Here is a 20,614-nt window from a genome sequence, read left to right as displayed (position 1 = left end):
GAAGGATCCCTGTGGGATCCGGTCGTCACCTTCACTAGGCAAATACCACGAATCTTTGGGGGGCGTGTGGTGCCCCAGGCAAAAGCCTTCATAAATATTTTATGAATTTGCAGTTTGGAACGTTTGAATCAAAGGCACTGAGAATCCTGCTAATGGCTGGCATGGAAATAGTCGTCAGGCACATGCAGTGTGTTGAAAACGAGGCAATATGCCTGTACATTTAGCGTCTGTGCACCAGGCCAGCCAGGGGCTGTCATGCCATCGAGGGGAAACATGAGCTCTGAATGTCATCTTTCTTACTGAGTAAAAAGATGCAGAAATACCCATGCTGGCAGTGGTGCAAACTCTTCCTCAGTGCTTCTGTTTGCCATTTACTGGCATTAATCTGACCCTATTAATCTAGTTAGACTCTAAAACCGCTTATTCAGATTCTGAAGGTCTGATTCTGTAGGTACCATCTTGCCTGATGCAGGCTGGCTCCACCCTGATCGCATGTGATAGAATCGCCTTGGGAGCTTAAAAAAAATTACTGATGTTCGAGTCTTCTCCCAGAGATTCTGATTTTATCGGTCTGGGGATGAAGTCCAAGTGTAGGGGTGCTTAAATGCTCCCAGGTGAGTCTGCTGTGCAGCCAGGGTTAGGAACCACTGGTCTGTTATCCCTGTTTTTAGTATATCTTAGTAACTTGCTCAGGTAAGAAGAGGAAGAAGTTATTCAAAGGGTCTAGTTACTCAAAGGTAACCCTTGGGAGGATTATCAGGTTTTCATGGTGTTTGCATCTAACGACTGAGATGGGATTTGTTGGTCCACAATGTTGCAACCACACATTAACCACAATTTGAACATTAACCAAACGAAAACATTAACCAGTCTGTAGATCACGTTGCAGCAAGTCCTTTGCTCTTGGTCATTTCCCTGAATCAGCAGTTGGATAACTCTGTTAGGATGTTGAGTAGGCTAGAGAAGATGAGTTGCCGTGAACAATTTGTGGAAATAGAAGATCACAAACTCGCTCAGGTCTAGATGGAGCAAGACAGCAGACTTGTATACCTAATTCAAGGCAGAAACTGCGCTCCAACAGTTATAGTTAAGCTTCTTTTTCTAAAGGTAACCACTTGCTCCATTCTATTAGAACTTTTGTTTATTGGATATTTTTTTTCCCATCCGAATACTACAGTATTACATTTTGCTGGAGATTTAGCTCTGCCTATAGTGATACAGACCTGCATGCATAAACACAGCTAATCTAAGTTGTCTGTAAAGTTCATCTTTGGCTACCCTAATACAGGCATTTTTATAGAAGTTCCATACTTAGACTAAATGTTAGTCTATTTTTAATAAGTTTATTTAAGTTTCAACCATGAAATAAGAGTATTTGATAAAGGCATTTGAACTGTGGTTAGCTTCATTAATACTAGTAATATCTTTCCTTTGAAGATACCCTGGCTCTCCTCCTAACTGATGTGCTGCTCTTTTTACAAGAAAAAGACCAGAAATACATCTTTGCAGCTGTTGTAAGTATATGGCCGTGTGATGCATATTTTAAATGGTTGATTCACTTATTAAACAAATGTAAAAGTATTCAAGTACTTTGGTGCTGGTTGGTGGACAGGCACTATCCTTAGCCCCTCAGGTGACCCTCTATCATCTGGCTATCTTGGCATTTCTTCCAGATCTTCCCCACCATGCCTTCCCAGCCACTCAAATGTTAATGCTGGGAATGGTGGGTTTCTTCTGGACTCTTGTTCTGTTTCCATTGGTCGGTCCCTACTGTACCCGTTGCCATCCCACTTCATAACTGTCATGATGTTCCTCCTGCCAAACAAGAGAACACCATTGTGATATCTAAACTTTAAAGAAGCTTCTTCATTGTTTCTACTATAATGACCACCAATTACTACGATTATTCAGACAACATTAATCTTTATAGTGTGTTATATTAATTTCATTGCTGGCACAGAGTTAGACTAAAAGTAAAACCAGTATTTTATAACATTTTTTATGCAGCATCTTGTGGTCCGAATGAGTCCCTTTAAGAAGAAAGATGTCCTCAATTAACTCTGTCAGCATTAAGGAGCATCAGGCCCTGTTAAAGGAAAGAATCCAGATGCAGTACTGGTGTGGGCATTGTAATGGTGGCTCTCTAAAATGGTTCATATTTATCACCCATTGACGAATAGGACATTTGGGTACTACTCGTAGATATCATCAATTCTAACCGGTTTTAGCAAATTCAAGGCTTAGTGAAGTTTCTGTTAGGCGGTTCAGAGAAAACAAAGAAGCCTGCCTGCTCAGTCAGTGGTGGATTTGGTGGAGGAAGAGGCTGGTGGAATGCCTCACCTACCCATTTGTGCTTGTCACCTTGGCCCAATAGCCTCCTTCCCCCTGTTTGGCACATTGCTCTCATCGGCACCCTGAGGCCAAGTTGTATAAAGGTCAGAGATTGTTTCACAAAGCTACTGCAGAAAATAGCAAGAGATCTTAAGCAAGTCCCCATGGCCCTGATGCATTTGAACTGTATATATTGCAGATTTCATGACAACCTACTGATTTGTGTAGCAACCTCTCTATGCTATTATTTGGGGTGCTCTGAACAGAGAGAAAGTAAGTGGGAAGGTGAAACCATTTGGCTTGTCCTATGGGAGGTGAGGACCATGGTAGAAGAGAAAAATTCATTCTACACCTTTATAGAAACAAAAGTTGTTCAAAACTAAAGAGCTGAAAGAGAAGCAGATCATAAGAGAACCTAACCCCGTGCATTGAAGGAATAAAAGCAAATAAGGTCTTTGGTCGTATTTCCATTATTTAACGAAGGATATTAGCAGTGTCCATACAGGCCAAATGACCTGCCGACAGGTCAAAGCTTAGATGCAGCATAAAGATAACCCTCTTCTTTTCTAGGACAACATAGCATATAGATTCAGATCAAGTTGTGATTCTCACCTGATAGTAGGACTTGAACTGTGGATTTGTCCCTCCTGTGCGACCTCTTGAAGAGTTAGCTGTGCCAGCTTTAGACCACATTTGCCATTAAGTGGGATGTTAGGAATAAAGTCCACCAAATCCAGAATGAAGGCAGCCACACCTTCGCCCCTTTTGGTAGAAGGTGTTTGACTACAGACAACAGTAAGATGATACCGATGCTGTTTCACGGAGATGCTAGCCTGACACATAGCGGCTTTCCCTTGTCAATGTCAGCATAAGAGAAGGCATTATGTGTAAGCGGTCAAGGGCACTGTGCTGTTACAACATACACTTTTGAGTTGCATCATACACATTTAGTTGACATAGCCCTTGTGTCTTAAATATCTTCTGGCTAACACCTTGAGGGAATTGCTGTATTAGCTAAGGTTATACAAATGTCTGGATTTCCTAGTTCTCACCTTGGTATTATAAGAAGCTAGCTTCCTGCTAATACCTGTGGGTGAGTTTCTCTGCTCTTTGTACTGCTAGAAAAACTTCTTTAGTAAATGCTTCACTTGCTACATGTTACAAAAGACATGATGAATTTGGAAATGGCCAGATGATAAGTAGCTGAAAATAGCAAAAGAATGGAGTAGTGTCCCTAGAAGAAATTTTGTTTTTAAAGAGGACTCAGCTGGAAATGGGAGTAGGGCCTAAATCTATGAAATGAATAGGAAAACATAGAGATGTTCGTTAAATCCTAGATGACTGAGTACTGAGTCTAGGAGGATCTCTTGAATATTAAAGAAGGTAATTTCAAAATGAGCAATTAAAAATACAAAGTGAGCATGGTAATGTGCAACTTTAAAATAGGCAGCAACGTTAAGATCTTGTTACCACAGTGGGATTTCGAAGGGAATTACTTGTGGAATCAGACACTTCATGGAATCACACATGGAGGGGGTGTGATACCAGGGCTAAATGTAGCAGCTCCTTTTCCTCTTTCTTTGTGGCAGAGGCGATCGCCCTGCCTGCGGGGATTGGCAGGCAACACCCAGGTGTAAACTGAGAGGGGGCTTGGGATCAAGGATCCCATAGCAAGTGGTAGAGACTGTAGTGAACTGGTGAGAACATGACCTGTGTCACAGAGGTGTTTAAATGAATCAGTGTGTTTAAATGAATCCATGAGCCCAGGATTGCCAGTCTGCTTTTTCCAAGAACCCACAAATCTGCAGGTTTAAAACATGAGGAATCCCTCAGATTTTAAAAGTTGGCAACTATTTAAAATGTGGTTTTAAAATGCTGAGGCACAAACAGAACATTTCTGCAGGCTGGGTTAGGAATTGGCATCACCTATTTTTAACATCTCTCTCTAAGGCAGACCTGTTACTTCCATTCCTAGAGATTTAATTTGAATTCTCAATCATCTCTAGTGTTCATGTGTGATTAATACAAATAACGATGCTTCCTGGTCTGATGGGTCATTCAGTTAATGGTACTTTCTACCTGCTTACCTATTTTTCATTTTAAAATTACCTGACCTTACCACCTCCCCTCCTTATGCAATGCTAACCAATTGGTTCAGATAATTTCATTCTTGCTAATGTCTTCTGCTATTGAAACCTACTCTGCCTTTTATATGCAGAGGCCATTTACCTTGAAAGCTGAGGAACCTAACCCCGTGCATTGAAGGAAGGAAAGCAAATAAGGTCTTTGGTCGTATTTCCATTATTTAACGAAGGATATTATCAGTGTTCAGGCACTCTCCCTAATTAGAGAGGGCAGTATTCAAAAAGTTGTTGGTTTTTGTTTTTGTTTTTGTTTTTTTGCTGCTCTAAGAAGAATGGGGGGCACCTGGTGGCTCAGTCAGCTAAGCATCCAGCTCTTAATTTGGCTCAGGTCATGATCTCACGGTTCATGAGACTAAGACCTGCACTGGGCTCTGTGGTGACAGCGTGGAGCCTGCTTGGAATTCTCCCCGCCCCACCCCTGTTTCTCTCTCTATCTCTGTTTCTTTCTCCCTCTCCCCTACTATGTGTGTTCTTTCTCTTTCTCTCAAAATAAATAAATAAACATTTGGGGAAAATTAGAATGAGATGAAGAGATACTGTGGGCACGCCCTTGCACACAACTTTAGATGTGGTATAGCTGTGTGATGCTGGGAGAGCAGACAGGTTGGCACTAAGGAGTCGGCCATGAGAGATATAGTGGCATGTTCTCGGTAAAGATGTTGTTCATTCCATGAAGGAGAAGCCAAACCACGTTCTGCTACCAACTCTGAACAGTGGTGGAAGCCGCAAGCCATAGAAGATTCTTCATACTTCCCCCCCAAAACTGTTTATCTCCTGCAGGCATTTATTTATTTATTTTTTGGTTATTCTTTCAGCTACGGTTCCTTTCCCAGGTTAGTTATTATTCTCTTACTCATCATTGAATCCCCAGGGCTTAGCAATGGGACATCGAAAGATCATAATAAATGTTGGTAGAAGAGGTGGTTTCATCATGGCTTATATGCCAAATTTTAGCCTTTCTTCCTCTTCAGCTAAGTCCAGTTCTGCAGACAGTTATTGAAAGCCTGCACCATGCCAAACAATGTACTAGGCGTATAAGTATGAATCAGACTCGTTCCTGCCTGCCGGTGGCTCCCGTTGTTGGTGGGAGGAAGAGACAATGGCAGGGCACACTACAGAAGTTGAGTTGGTATGCTCTGTACTTCGACAGCAGAAGACCCTGCTTATACTCAGGGAGTCTGAGGTCGGGCTTCCTCCTTCCCACTGTCACTTTCAAGGACCACCCTAAATACTGCTAAATCCAGTGGACTCTTAGGTGGTCCACCCTCTCTCATCTCCTTGTGATATTTGATAAGCTATTTTCTGTCCCACGCCCTTCTAGAAAAATCCCTCAATCCCTGACTGTGGCATTTTGATAGTCTTAGCGCTCGGATCATTCTGCATTTTAAAAGGGTGTCCTCTGACGCCACCCATTCTTAAGGACGAACATTCCCCTTTATCCTTTTCTTCCCATCCTCTCTTCAGCACACCCTTGCCATTGGAGATCTGAGCAGCTTCCACAGAGCTTCTGAAAGGTTGAAGTGAACTCATTTGCCTAACACTCGTGCTTTCTTCGGCTCATGTGTTTGGTGAGACCCTTAGTTTTGGTGGGTTGCTGTTTCACCTGTACCTCTTCCTATCTCATGTAGGATCAGAAGCCATCAGTTATTTCCCTTCAGAAGCTTATTGCTAGAGAAGTTGCTAATGAGGAAAGAGGAATGTTTCTAATCAGTGCTTCATCTGCCGGTCCTGAGATGTATGAAATTCATACCAACTCCAAGGAGGAACGGAATAACTGGATGAGACGAATCCAACAGGCAGTAGAAAGGTAACCTTTCCTTCTGTCCATATGCCAGGGGATGGACTCGTCCACTTGGGGAAAGTATTCTAACCATGTTTCCTCTGCATGAACACTTTGCCTCAGCCGGACTGGTCTGCTCCCTGCCCCCGCCCCTGCCTGTGATAGCCCCTCATCTGCAGCTTTGTTCTCTGCGCCTCCCTGCATGTAAAGCCCTACCTCCCCTCCGCCTGTGTGAATCCTGCTCATCTCTGGTGCAGCTCATGGCTTCCCTCCTTCGTGAAGACCTTCAGTTCCAGTGGTCTCTTCCTTACCCGGAATTCTTTAACACCTGCTCTCTACAGCATTTACTTGGTGCCTGTCGTATATTGCCTTGTAGCCGCTACCTTTTTCGTGTATATATGTGTATTAGATTGGAAGCTCCTCGAGGGCAGGGGCCATGCTTTTTGTTTTTGTGTGTGCCTAATTCTGAAGAATCATTCAATAAACATTTTTAGATTGGTCGATCTAAGTGTTCAAAGTCAATTTCCTTGTCATTACTAGTGTTTTTATAAACTGGAGGGGGTGAGGATGATCATCCTTAATGGTGATTTGATTAATCTGTTTTGAGTGATGTTTTATAAAATTCCTCCACCTCCACTGCACCATACTCAAGCTGGCACCCTACCTCTGTCCCCTCCAACTCCCTCTACTCTGTCCCATTGCGAAGTACCCAAATGTAGTAGAAAGCAAAACTTACTATTTTAGTCGGACCTAATGCTAGTGTTGATAGTGTGGGGCATAGAGGTGTGAGCACATGAGTGCATTTGTGTATGTGTGTTTGTTGGAATATTCGAGTCATCCTGTACTGCTGACTTGGAGAGCTATGTCGTACGTGCTAGGTCTTTTATATACGCAAGAAAACCAAGTATCTCAGCTAGAGGGCACGAAGAATTCTCTTTATGCTGAATTTTTCTTCTCTGAATAATGCCACCTTCAAGTCCCCATGTCTTACTAATGAACCGAAAGATACTTGAATTTGGTTTTCAGTGGTCTGTCTTAACTATTGTCTTTTAAAGTTGCCCAGAAGAAGAAGGGGGAAGGACAAGTGAATCTGATGAGGAGAGGCGGAAAGCTGAAGCAAGAGTGGCCAGAATTCAGCAATGTCAAGGTACTGTGCACACATCTCTGACTCCCTGGCCGTGGTGTTCTCCTTGGGTGTTGGGCAAGGCCAGGTGTCACGAATGGGGGTTATGATTAAAGCATGAATTCCGTGAACCTGAGGTCCACCCATCACTTTTGAGAACAAAAAATGGGTTTCAGGAGTGTTCAAACAAGAGGACCGTCTCTTTCCTTCCTCCTTAGTGATTTAAAAATCTATAACAAATTTTCAGAAATAATTATCCACGTAACATGTACGAAACAGTAACTGTGGGCAGGGCAGTTTTGGTACAGATGCGCCCTGGGGTCATCGTCTGGTGCTGTAATTTTAGGTCCCAGCACTGGAAGGTCACACTTGTGTGACTCTGGGCAAGGAACCCATTAACTCTGGTCATCAGTTTCCACGTCTTTGAATTGAGGAAATTAGATTAGCTCAGTGATTCCCATCTCTGGCTAGACATCAGAATTACTCTGGGAGTTTTGTAAAAATTCTGATGCCTGGGCCCTACCCTCACCTGTTTCCCTTGGGCTCTATGGGAGGTGGTTGTGGATGGATTTTAAATTCTGCCCAGGTGGTACCGAGGCAGACTGAGGACCCCTGGATTAGATGCTGACGGCGGTCCCTTTAAACCGTAAGAATCACGTGATACATTGACATCAGAGGAAAATGGTACATGCCAAGATTATCAAAGACCTTGGATGTTGAGAAACCAAAACCTAAACCAGTAGGTGTGGTCTTAAGCAAGACTGAAGCCTGAGTAGCTTTGCATTGTTTTCCCTTGCGGGTATCGGTCATCATGGACACTGCCACCCCACCTCGATTTTCATTCCTCAGCTTTGTGTTTAGTCTTATTGGAAAACAAGCTGAACAAAGAATAGTTTTGCAAGTCTTTCTGGAATTAGAGGCAGGGGAAAGGAACACGCATCCGAGCGCAATAAATGTACAGGAAAGACCATGGAAGCTACAGTCACTAAGTGGAAGAGTTAGGGTTTGAACCCGGTTGTGTCCCGCTCAACAACTTGTACTTGACCTGTGAGACCATACTGACGAGCAACATCGTGTTCTTCTAGCTTGGATTTTCATACAGTTGTTGTATTCCTCTGCCAACCTTCTGTGCTAAATGCCATTTCGTAGAAATCCTCAGTAACCAAGACCAACAAATTTGCACATGTTTGGAGGAGAAGCTGCATATCTATGCTGAGCTCGGAGAATTGAGTGGACTTGAGGATGTCCATCTAGAGCCCCACCTCCTCATTAAGCCTGACCCAGGAGAGCCTCCCCAGGCATCCTCATTAGTGGCAGCGGCACTGAAAGAAGGTAAGCTGCTTCCAAAACTATTTGCTTTGACAGGCTCAGAAAATGTTCGAGTACCTTCTGGGTGTGCCCAGCGCTGTGGTCTTGGTGCCGAGCACACAGAGCAATGAGACAGAGGCTCAACTGTGCTACAATTCATACTCCAGAAATAGCGAAGTAAAAGAAAATACATGTGTCAGGTCGTGTCAAGTACTATGAAGGAAAAAAAGCGCCCCTCGGTAGATGAATGGATAAAGAAGACACATACATATACACAATAGAATAAACAGGATAAAGAAGACACATATATGTGCGTACATATACAGAATAGAATTTTAGCCGTAAAAAGGAATGAGATCTGGCCACTTGCAGCAGTGTGGACGGACGGAAGGGTGTAATGCTTAGTGAAGCTAAGTCAGAGAAAAACAAATACCATGTGATTTCACGCCTATGTGGAATTTAGGAAACAAATGAACAACGACAAAAAAAAAAGACTCTTAAATACAGAGGACAAACTGGTGGCTGTCAGAAGGGAGATGGGTGGCAGAATGGGTGAAGTAGGTGAGGGGGGGATTAAGAACACACTTCCAGTGCTTAGCAGTGAGTAAAGTATAGAATTGTTGAATCACTCTACTGTTCACCTGAAACTAATGTGATGTGGTGTGTTAATGATACTTCAATAAAAAACGAGGCAGTCTTATTTGAGAAACTGTGGAGGACAGTTGCTTCAAGGTAGATTGTCATAAAGTCTGAACCCTATTTTTTTTTTTTTTTTTAAAAAAAGATGAACAGGAGAGGGAGTACAGAGATCGAGTGGGGAGGTTCTCTTTGCGTTAAAGTGACCAAGAAAGGCCTCTTTGGTAAGGTGATATGTAAGCAGACATAAGGGAAGTGAAAAAGCCAGGTAGACATCTGGGGAAAGAATGTTGCAGACACAGAGAAGAGAGGATGCAAAGGTTCCAAGGCAGGTGAGTGCCAAGCCTGAGGAATGGCCAGGAGGACTGTGCAGGTAGAGTGAAGGGAGGGGTGGTGAGTGGCTGATGAGTCAGAGCCAACTAGCGCTCAGATTACAGGGACCAGATGGAGGTCAGTAAGGAGTTTGGATTTCATTCTGAGGGGCATGGGAAGCATTAGAGGGTTTGAGTAGCACATTGACTTGATGTGTGATTTAAAAGGAGCCCCCCGGAGGGTTCCTGGGTGGCTCAGTCAGTTAAGCGTCCGACTTTGGCTCAGGTCATAATCTCATGCTTCCTGAACTCGAGCCCTGCATCGGGCTCTGCACTGAGAATGTGAAGTCTGCTTTGGATCTTCTGTCTCCCTCTCTGTCAAAAATAAACAAACATTGAAGAAAAAAAAAGTCTAGGAGCACCGGGGTGGCTCATTAGGTTGAGCGTCCGACTTCGGCTCATGTCATGATCTCACAGTTTGTGAGTTTGAGCCCCAGCATCGGGCTCTGTGCTGACAGCTCAGAGCCTGGAGCCTGCTTCAGATTCTGTGTCTCCCTCTGTCTCTGTGACCCTCCCCCACTCGCGCTCTATCTCTGCCTCAAAAATAAAGAAACCTAATTTAAAAAAATTTTTAAAAAAGTCTAGGATATAACTGGGGGTTTGACCGAGGTAGGGTGGGGGATGAGATCACTGGGGAAATGAGAAAGTCAAGGAGACATGAGGCCAAGGTATTGGAAGGTCTATGTTCATAAAACTGAAATTCCTGAGAATTCTGACAAGAGTGGCATTGGGGAAATGGAGAGAACTTGCACCAGGTGCTAAATTGTTCAAGGAGTCTGTAGATGAGTGACAACAAGGAGGGGTAGTGAGTGGTATAATCGGATGCCATGAAACTAAAGGAAAAAAGGGGTCTGGGGGTGAGGGATAATAGTTTGGAGGTGACAGGGACAATGGGTTTGAGAGAGAAAACAAGATGAATAACTGCAACAGAGATCCTATGCCCCACAAAGCCTAAACTATTTAAAATGTGCTCCTTGGCAGAAAAAGCTTGCCAAGCCCTGGCTCAGGGTCTCAGAATATTATCTCTGGAGGAGAATTTAGAAACCAGGGCATTCTATCATCTTGATTTGATGAGGAAACCGACGTCATGAGAAGGGCATAGAGGTTGTCTGAAGAGGGGTCAACTGATGGGTTCATTCATCCATTCATTCATTCAGCCTTGACCCTGTGCTTTGTTGGTGGTGCTGATGGAAGTAATCCTTTCATAACTTCTGGTTAGGTACGGGCTCCCAGTTACGGAATGACAAAATCACAGGGATAAAAGGTAGAGCCTAGGGAATCTAATCAGTGGTATTGCATGGTATTTCATGGTGACAGATGATAGCTATCCTTGCGGTGAGCGCAGCATAATGTAGAGAATTGTGGACTAGCTATGGTACACACCTGAAACTAATACAACATTGTCAACTACACTTCAATAAAAAAAAAAAAAAAGAGGGCGATAAAAACTTCTAATTGGGGGGAAGACAGGCAGTACCTAAGGAAACAAAGTAATTTCAGAAAGTCACAAGAAAATAAGATTGGGGTGAGGTGAAGGCTCTGTGTTAGAGAAGCCAGGGAAGACCTCTTTGAGGGGATGATTTTTTTGACATGAGAACGGAAAGGTGAGAAGAAGCCAGCTGTCTGGAGATACGGGGGAGAACCACTCCTGGGCAAGGACCGAGTGGGCACAATGCCCTCGTGTGTGGAGTGAGCGTGGCATGTTCAAGGGAAGAAGTAAGGCAGGGCGGCAGCACTCAGGGAAGTAGATGAGGTGAGGTTGCCTGGGTGAGCAGAGATAGATGTTTGTAGGCTCTGGTTAAAGAAATATCTTATTCCACGCTTGATGGGAAGTTACTGGTGGCTTTTAATCATGGGTGTGGCACGATCACACGTCTCCAGAAGATTACTGGCTGCCGGCAGGGGAGCAGAGTGAGGGAGACCCGTTTGCCAGAGATGGTTGGGAGGCAGTTACAGGAGCTGATGGCGGTTGTTGGGACTGTTGACAGTGGAAGTAGAGGGAAGTGGATCAATGCAAGGTATATTTTAGAAATAAAGCTACAAGTACTTTCGAGTGACCCTCTCGTCCTTGATAATATCTTTATTGGGTAAGTCACCCCCTCTCAATTTTTAGCCGGTGGCTTTCACCTCTTCTGCCATCAGAACTGTGAGCGATGCCTGCTGTTAGGTCCCTCTGCCTTAATTCATTTGGCCCTCTGTGTTGTGTAGGCGCTCAGGAATAGGAGGGGACCCAGCTGCTTAAGAGAACACCAAACAGTTGAGGGAGGTACTGCCTGACCCACCCTGCGTCGCTGTTCATCAGTACTCCGAGATCTAGCAGGAATTCTTCTAATTAATTAATCAATTAATTTAGAGACAGAGTGAGTGGGGGAGGGGCAGAGACAAAGGGAGAGAGAGAATCCCAAGCAGGTTCCCACACGGTCAGCAAGAACGCCCAGTGTGGGGCTCGAACTCATGAACTGTGAAATCATGGCCTGAGCTGAAACCAAGAGTCAGATGCTTAATGGACTGAGCCGCCCAGGAACCCCTAGCAGGAATTCTTAATCAGGGTGAGGTCTTTATCTCTGGGGGGAAAATAAAAAACAGTTCAGTAATGCACCTTGAATGGTCAGTCTCCCTAGGTGGTTGCTTTACTGGATGGCTTTTCTTCTCTTTCTCCTCTTTTGTCTCTATCTCTTGAATCCCATTCATCCTTCAAGATTCTACTCAGTTGTCATTTCCTTTAATAACTTCTTCCTAATTCCACCGGCTAATGCAACTGTTTTGCTCCTTAGCATTCCTGGAGCATTTTATGGTACTCTAATAACTGGATGATAGAACTCAGCACTGATCACATGCTACCTTGTATATAGTTACTTGCAGGTGTCTGTTTCCTCTTTCGGTCTCAAACTCTCCTAATTAGTTAATCACATGCCCAGGAGCCCCTAGAACAGCGTAGGTGCTCAATGAGCATTTGCTAAATTCCAACACTGGACACGATGTTTTAGACATATTTATAGGGCCTTTAAAACTGTACCATTCACATGCTAGTTGAAAGCATTTAGCATAAATAAAAACCTCACTTTCTTGGTGTAGTGTTTCCCAGTCTTACCAGATCCTAAGAGCAGCCTTTTGTGCTTGTTTAAAATGCAAATTCTTTGTCTTTTGCCTTGGAGAATCTGATCTAGTAGGTCTAGGTAAATTTTGGAAATCTGCATTTTTTAAGGTACAGTTGGGGAAATTCTGTTTTGAAGAAGAGTTAGTCTCTCTGACTAGTAGGTTTTAAAACGTTCATGCCTGAAATCATATTTAAATTAATTGAATTACAAAAAGTTTTTCAGCATACTTAATGTAACTGAAAGTTAAATTTGAGACTTTTTTATATAGCACATCTTTTTATTAATTCTCTATCATAAAATGATGCTAAAAGTATTGGTATAGGTCGCCTTTTGGCAAACTTTTTTCTGTAAAGAGCCAGATAGTAAATACTTGAGGCTTTGCAGGCCACATACGGTTTCTGGGACACATTCTTTTTTGTGCATGTGTGTGCGTGTATTGTGTATTTTAACAACTCTTTAAAATATAAAAACCATTTTTAGCTCCCGGGCCGTATAAAAATAGACACAGGCCAAATAGAGTTTGCCAACCCTTGGTCTAGATTAAACTACGTGTATTTGGTTTTTAAATTTTGTCTTCTTTCTCCTTTTTAGCCGAGAGCCTGCAGGTTGCAGTGAAGGCCTCACAGACGGGCGAGGCATGCCAGTCATCCGAGGAAGGTTGCGGAGAATCTGCCTTGACAGATACGCTGGGTCCCCCTGACGTGCCAGGATCTTCTACAGCTTGTAAGTGAAAGTACAGGCCTTTGCCGTGAGCCTGAACACAATCTCTGGAGCATAGAGTGGTCATGGGAAATGAAGGCAACGACTCTGTCCCTATTTGGAGGAGACTTGATGTATTTTTTTAAATCCGAGAAAACCTGAGAATAAATATGCTAGCCTGATTTATTTACGATAACGGCACTGGCATTCCCAGGACGAGGATTTCAAGAATAGTTGGTGGGTTCTACTGCTCTCATACCCAGGCAAGCTTTGTACCTTCCCTAAACCTGACCCTGCTTCATTTTTGATTTGACTTACTGAGTACAATTTGGAATATGGTTTTGAAAGAACTTTTAAACTTTCGGTTGTTTGGAAATGGGTCTCTGCAGTTCATGAGAGAACAAACCCTTGAACTTAACCTCCTGTAGGCGTCCTCACCTGAGAAGCCATACGCCAGAAAGCTAGGCTGCAACACATTCCCCTCTGAGGGTTTGGTGATGTGGTTAAAGGCAGAAGTGCCAAAAATTCTTGATCGGCGTCATCATACGCTTTGGTTCAGATCAGAATTCGTTTATAAAAAGCCCTGTTGCATATATTTTAAATACAGAAAGACGGCATGTAGAGAATTAGGTGATTTCTCAGAACCCCATGATGTTCTATACGGAAGCTGAATATTTACTTCCCTACAGCTTTCTGAGAGAAGAGCATAGAGGGTTTATTTTTCCTTGTATTTGGGTGATAAAAACCTTACTTCCACCAGCCTTATTATGCACAAGATAAAACGTCTTTAGTAGCTAGAGATGAGAGAGGATTAAATTGTCCTTGAATTTCTTTATCAACATCCCATGGTTGATCAAGATACACGGACGCAGTACAGTTTTAAAATTCTGTCCATTTTTGAAATCACTAATAATTATCTTGCTCCCTCAAATTTCGCTTTATCCCATCCTGCATTTCTAGTTTCAGAAAGTGCACATATGTTTTTCATTTTGACACAACCCAGATTCATCAAGGGAGTTGTACTGCCCTGGGTGATTTCCTTTTAAAAGAAAAAAACTCATTATGCCATTGAGGGAGTTCTGTCTAAAAATACAGGAGGGCTCTGCTGCTCTCAGCCTCCCCCCAGGGGCAGCCAGAGAGGAGAGGCTCCCCGTGGCTCCTGCAGCTGCTCAGGGGCACATGGCTGTACCTTCCCTCCCTGTTCTCCCGTCTGTACCTGTATCTCCCAGGATTTGGGAGAGTGTCCGGGGACACCCATGACATCTGTCAAAACCATTAGACTATTTGCCCTGATACCAGGATCCATGTAGGCAGGGGCAGGTTGATAGGGTCCTGTACCCCCAAAGACCTAGTCGTTTGTGGGCTGGGTTGGAGGATGGTGCTGTAAGACTTAGATTCTCTTTATAAGGTTGGCCAGGGCAAATACTGTTTTTAATGAGGGTCTGTCACTGACTGGGTCAGTTCTTTGTTTCACTTGGAGGAGTGGGTCCTTCTAAGTCAGGCCCATGCCAATCTGAGGTCATCCGCCAAGCAAGGCCTTCAATTTTTAGTTCTCAATATACCTAATAAGGTGGGTCACTCTAGTCTCCTGAAAAAGTTCTGGAGACCTGAAATTGAATAAGAAACAGAGGCACCTGATAATTTGGCTCACCATGGGGTTCTTTGCCCATTGCTGGTTCTCATTTGTATGGGGTGGTGGGGAGGGAGAATGTGAGAAGGGCTAATTCTTTGGTAACGTCTTGGGTATCTCTCTAAGAAGTAAGGATAATACCAAGTAGTGGAACCATTTTTTGAGTGGTGGAAAATTTCTGTAGCATGTCCCTTCACTATAAGTGAAAAGCAGTCACTGACTTGGGCAAAATGAAGTTAATTTTTAGCTGGTTTAATTTGAAGCAGTTTCAGCTTAAACAAAAAATTCTTTGTAATAGAAGTGGCCTTTGGGGTCCTGGGGATTTGCATTTAGAAAAGGCAAAAAAAGCATTTCCTCCATCAGAAAGAAAGTTTCAAGATGGCATTGTGTGATAAACAGTGTCCCAAAGCGAATATTTCACCAGGGTCCTGACTGGACATGATTCTAATGAAATGGTGTGTGTGAAACTGCTTTGGAAAGTCTAGTTTAAATCAGTGTAAGGTGAGCACAGTCTAAGTTTTAACTGAGTTCACGTGGGTAAAGAAATCAAATTGTACCAGCAGAGATCTAATGGATGGAGTGAAATCCGTGTTTGGTACTTAAAAATATTTCTGGTCTAGAAATATTTCTGTGTTTCATAGGTTAAATACACAGTATTTACAACTGTTATGAATCTAGATTATAAACAAGTGTTATGAGAAAAAAAACACTTGGAAATTGTTTTTCAAGAGTCATTTGGAGACAGGGACAGCTTCCTTTTTGTAGGACTATGAGCTCAAAGTATTCACCATCTTCACGCTGCTCAGAAAGATATTTCACTCCTGCTGTTGGATTACTCCTTCTAAGCCTTCTTTATGGTCTGCTGTTCTTACACGGGCCGCAGAGGAGCCTTTCACCGAGCTGTCTCCTTAGACCGGGGTCTGCCAGCCCTTGCTTTTTGTTTTCCAGTGCCTGTTTTCAATTTCCCTCTCCCCAGCAGCTTTATCCTAGTAAGTGAAAGTGAGATGTAGCATATACCCCTCTCGGTATCACCAGCCTCACATGAGCACCTGTCTGCAAAAAAGAAAAATTAAAAGATGGGTGATAATTGCTGCCGTTTGTCAGTTTGGTATCTAATAGCATGTAAGCTCCCCGAGGGCAGGGACACTGTGCTTTGCATTGTTTCAGCACCTTGTATGAGAGTATGTGATACGTGGGATTTTGTGTTCCTTATTTTGAAGTACGTGTCGGCTGCGTGCGAAAGAACCCGGTGCGCTGGCTGCTGTTTGATGATGTCCTTTTTGTTTCTGTCTCAATGGTGTGCTTCCAGCACTAGTCACAGAAAGGACAGGAGGAAGAGGCTGTTGGGATGTGGATCCTGGGACCCAGGGTGTGGGAACCGACCTGGCGGTCTCTGATGCAGGGGAGAAGGTATTGTGAACTGATTTGTTAGTAAATGGCACCAGTTACTTTGTGTAATAAAATAACCACAGGTCCTGGTCTGTCCGTGGCAGCGAGTGGTATGAAAGCATTCTTCTGCATTGTTCTCGATTTCGGTACTCATATTTAAGCTTTCTCACTTAAATCCTCTTAAAATGTTCTCACTCTTCCTATTCATGTAGGTGTAAACAAAGAAATGATTGGAAAGTTATTAAACGGTTTTAAAACTCGATTGTTTGTGTGTCTGCGCACTCTTACTTCTGGTCTCCCTTCTGCTCTCCGCCCTGCAAACCTCTGCCTTTTCACCTGCTACACTTAGCAACTCTTGGCTGAGAGGTGCCCCTGGCATCTGTCGGGGTCTCTAGGCAACCAAGGGACACTAAAGCGGCAGAAAGAATTTTGACTTGAAATACTGTTGCTGCTTGCACGTTCTTTTATCTTCCTCTCATTTCGGGTTGTTTTCCTGTCTCCGCCCACATTGTCACCTACTTTTTTTTTTGTGAGACTTCTAATCAACCTCACCATTTGTTTGCTTGGGGCAAACTGGTTCTAAACGCCTCTCCTTTTTGGACACAGTTTACATGTAGTATATACCACTCTTTGAAAAATTAAATCATGAAACTTCCTATTCCCTTCAAGTGAGCCTGGGATGTCAGAAAAAGGGAATAAGAATATGAATCTGGGAGGTGCTGAGTGGCCTCCCCAGGGTTGGCTGGGGCTCGAGAGTTTTAGTTTTCTCTAATTTCAAATTAGGCACATTACCATGCACCAATATGTGCTAATGTGGAAAAATGACAGATGTCCTCTCTTTGTGTACTAATGTACGTATTATATATTTTTGCAAATATTATATGTGACTGAGACTTCAAGTCCAAAGATTTTTTTAAAAATCCATAAAAAATATGGCTGTGATTTAGTGTTGTTGTTGTTGTTGTTGTTTTAAAGATCTTCATAGGCCAAAATAAAAAAAGGAATGCAGTATTTTACTTCACTGACTGTAAGCTTTCTGACTTATTTTTTTCTTAAAATGTACCTGCTTTTCTTCCTTTTCAGTGTGGACTTCACTTTTCAGTCTGTAGCTTCCAACTGCTTTTGTCATAGAGGCAGAGAGGGAGGGTAAGAGGGCTGGTTAGCTAGGAATAGTTTTTTTCTTGAACGGACCCTGTGGTGACTCCCACTCCCAAGGTCTTTTTTCCTTCCAGGATGCAGTCACAGGTAAGTGAAATGAGGTGTGAAGGTTCCTCGTTGGATGAACCTATCTGGAAGAACTTTCATAAGGCATTTGAGAAAATGAACTGACAAATAGGGCAGAATCACCTGAAATCAGACGTAGGAAAAAAGTGTGCAATGGATATGTTGTAATTAGCTTCCTTAATCAGGTAAGGCTTAACACAAAAATTGGAAAGAAATTTAAAAATGGGTGCTGCAAAGGGTGCAGCATCCTGTGTGTAACTCAACAGCTGCAACTCTGTACACTCACCACAAGGTGGTGGACTGACTCCGTGAAAAATACGACATTGACCCTTTCTGTCCTTTCCAACTTCGCGGTTCTGGAGAATAAGTAACCGCATGTAGCATAATCCAACTCATTTCTATGTTTCTGATTTTTATAGAGTATAAAAATTCTATACCGTGCGATTTTCTTATTACAAAGGCAATGGACTGTGCAGCAAGGACAGAACCACAAGAGCAGAGAGAACTCTAGAACTCGCTAGAGAATGGGAGTTTTTAGCCCATTTGCGGGGGTGGAGGGGACTTGGGTACAGGTCTAATGACTCTAAACTTCATGTCCTTTTCCCTCCCTTATCCTTCCTGTATTAGAGGTTATGCTTAGTGATGAAATCTTTTATGGCCCGGGAAGAGTGTGGGAGAGGGGTAAGAAGGGATGTGGCTATTTCATTAAAGCTTCACTAGCCTGAACTAACTGAATTTAACAAGTCCAAAGTTACCTGAGAACATTACCACGGCTGACTGTTCCTTGTGGTTTCAATTTAAAGCTACTCAGATAAGAGAAAGCAGTATACAAGATAGGCTCTAGGCGGGCATGGAATCTGATGATCTCCTATAGCGTAAAGAGTGCAGTACATAGCGAGTGCTCAGTATTTATTTATAGAATGCAGTGTGAGTATCCATTAGATGCCAGGCTTCGTTGTTAAATGTGCAGTTACAGGACTGAATGCACATAAGAACTCCTGCTGCTTGTTGCCTTACATCCTAGTGAAAGAAGACAGACGATACCTGAACAGACAATTGTTCAGTTCAATTCTGGAAACTGGAAATCCTTACTACCTACATGTGTCTCTAATGTGTGCATTAGAGAGACAATGAGACATAGAACCCATCCCCCAGGAGCAGATGGTCTCCAGCCTCACTGATGGCCTCTGCTGTTAGTGCGTTTACTAAGGCAATCCCAGACGGTTCCAGTGAACTCAGAGTAGGATCTGGAGCCGGCCAGCTAGGTGCTCATCCTTGAGCCACCTCTGAGTCTGATTTCCTCTCCCAACCATTGACTGTCTTGGCTTTGTGAATCTTAAACATGGATATAGGGAGCAAGAAGTCAGGAGTGATGTTCTCTAGCTTCCAAATCTGGCCTCCAGAATGCAGGGAGCCAGCCTGGTCTGAGGGCCAGCTTCAGCCTGGGCACCGAGAGCTCACGTGACAGTGTGGTGTCCACAAGGTAAATATCATCACTTATGGAGAGAGTACAGAACTTACCAGCTGTCATCCCTTGTTTAAGGAGATGTTTGGGGGAAGTTACCATGTATGTCACATACAGAGTTTGCACAAATGGGGCTCTCGCTGAGCGGTTGTTTAATTCTGTAGGCTTTGATTTCTGGCAAGGAAAGAGGGTCATCATAGAAGACTTTTGAGGGAGTGAAGTGATTTACCTGAGGTCATACATTTTGGAACACTAAGTGTAGCTTTTCAAAAGTAGTGCGATTTCATTTTCTTGTTCTTTACATATTTTAGGTGGAATATAGAAGTTTCCCAGGTTCTTCACAGTCAGAGGTAAGCTGACCTTACCTGAAATATACCTGAAATATACCTATTCAGCATACCTGAAATATATCCTCATCCTCTTGTTATTTTTGGATAACGAATGCTTTTTCAAGAATTTGACTTTCACGATCTTATTTTCCAGATTATACAAGCGATACAGAATTTAACCCGGCTCTTATATAGCCTTCAGGTAACTGTGCTCCTCTATTCTTTGACCTTGTGAATGTTTTCTCTTAATGCAATTCATTTTATTTGATGACTCCCGGCCATTACAAATTAGAACATACGAGAGGCAGTCAATGATCTTAAAAGAATGCCAATTCCCGAAGTGTAATTCCTCTAGTTGCATTGAACTTCACCTGGTTTTGTAATCACAAGGCAACACCACTACTTTTTGTAACATTCTTCTCTGAAAGCATAAAACGGTTCATATCTTTAAAAAATATTGATGACTGTGACCTGGCCTGAAACTTACAGTGAAACTCTTAGGTGAGTGTAGCATGACTTCACATTTTCTGGTGAAAACTTAAATTCACACCTAAACTTTTTTCACTTCCACATGTGGGCTTGGGCCTTTTGAGCACTTAAATAATTCATGTGCTCCTTCATTCGTTAGTTTGTTCATCCCCCCAGCATTTATTGAGTGCCTTCTCTCTGCTTGGCGCTACGCTAAGGGCTGAGCACACAAAGGCAGATGAACCACAAGGCCTATTGTCGAATGGCTCACTGTCTTTCAAGGAAAGCAGGCACAAAAAATGCTTGCATTGAGGATTATGGGGTTGGATGATCCCTTAGGTCATGCACAAGAAAGGCCAAATACATCTGATTGCTCAATTTATGATTAAAAGCATTTTGATGATATAAAAGCAATGTTAACGTCATGGATAAATTGGAAGAAAAATTTGAGGATGTGAGTAAATAAAATGGCTTGTGATTCTATAGAGAGAATTATCCTTGTTACATTGGTGTATATCCCTCTAGTTTTTAAAAATTATTTGATACATACTCTTCCATAACATGTACCTTGCTACATGTTCAGCTCTTACTCTGTAGCACAGTATTTAGTGGCTGTATA

At 42.9% G+C, this 20,614-nt stretch overlaps 1 protein-coding gene across 2 annotated transcripts in view; it reads left to right on the top strand.

Moving 5' to 3' along the window:
* The window catches only part of ARHGEF28 (Rho guanine nucleotide exchange factor 28), a 305,098-nt gene that overhangs the window by 250,999 nt on the left and 33,485 nt on the right, over positions 1-20,614 (top strand). For both annotated transcript variants that reach the window (XM_078449013.2, XM_060635551.3), the window contains 8 exons: positions 1,438-1,514; positions 6,104-6,282; positions 7,311-7,402; positions 8,528-8,710; positions 13,383-13,514; positions 16,430-16,530; positions 19,510-19,548; positions 19,682-19,729. In XM_078449013.2, coding sequence (XP_078305139.2) covers positions 1,438-1,514; positions 6,104-6,282; positions 7,311-7,402; positions 8,528-8,710; positions 13,383-13,514; positions 16,430-16,530; positions 19,510-19,548; positions 19,682-19,729 — 851 coding nt within the window. The remainder of the gene's footprint in view (positions 1-1,437; positions 1,515-6,103; positions 6,283-7,310; positions 7,403-8,527; positions 8,711-13,382; positions 13,515-16,429; positions 16,531-19,509; positions 19,549-19,681; positions 19,730-20,614) is intronic.

The sequence above is a fragment of the Panthera onca genome, chromosome A1, assembly GCF_046562875.1.
Source record: "Panthera onca isolate mPanOnc1 chromosome A1, mPanOnc1 haplotype 2, whole genome shotgun sequence".
NCBI classification, from domain to species: Eukaryota; Metazoa; Chordata; class Mammalia; order Carnivora; family Felidae; genus Panthera; species Panthera onca.
This window is presented reverse-complemented; position numbering and strand designations above follow the sequence as displayed.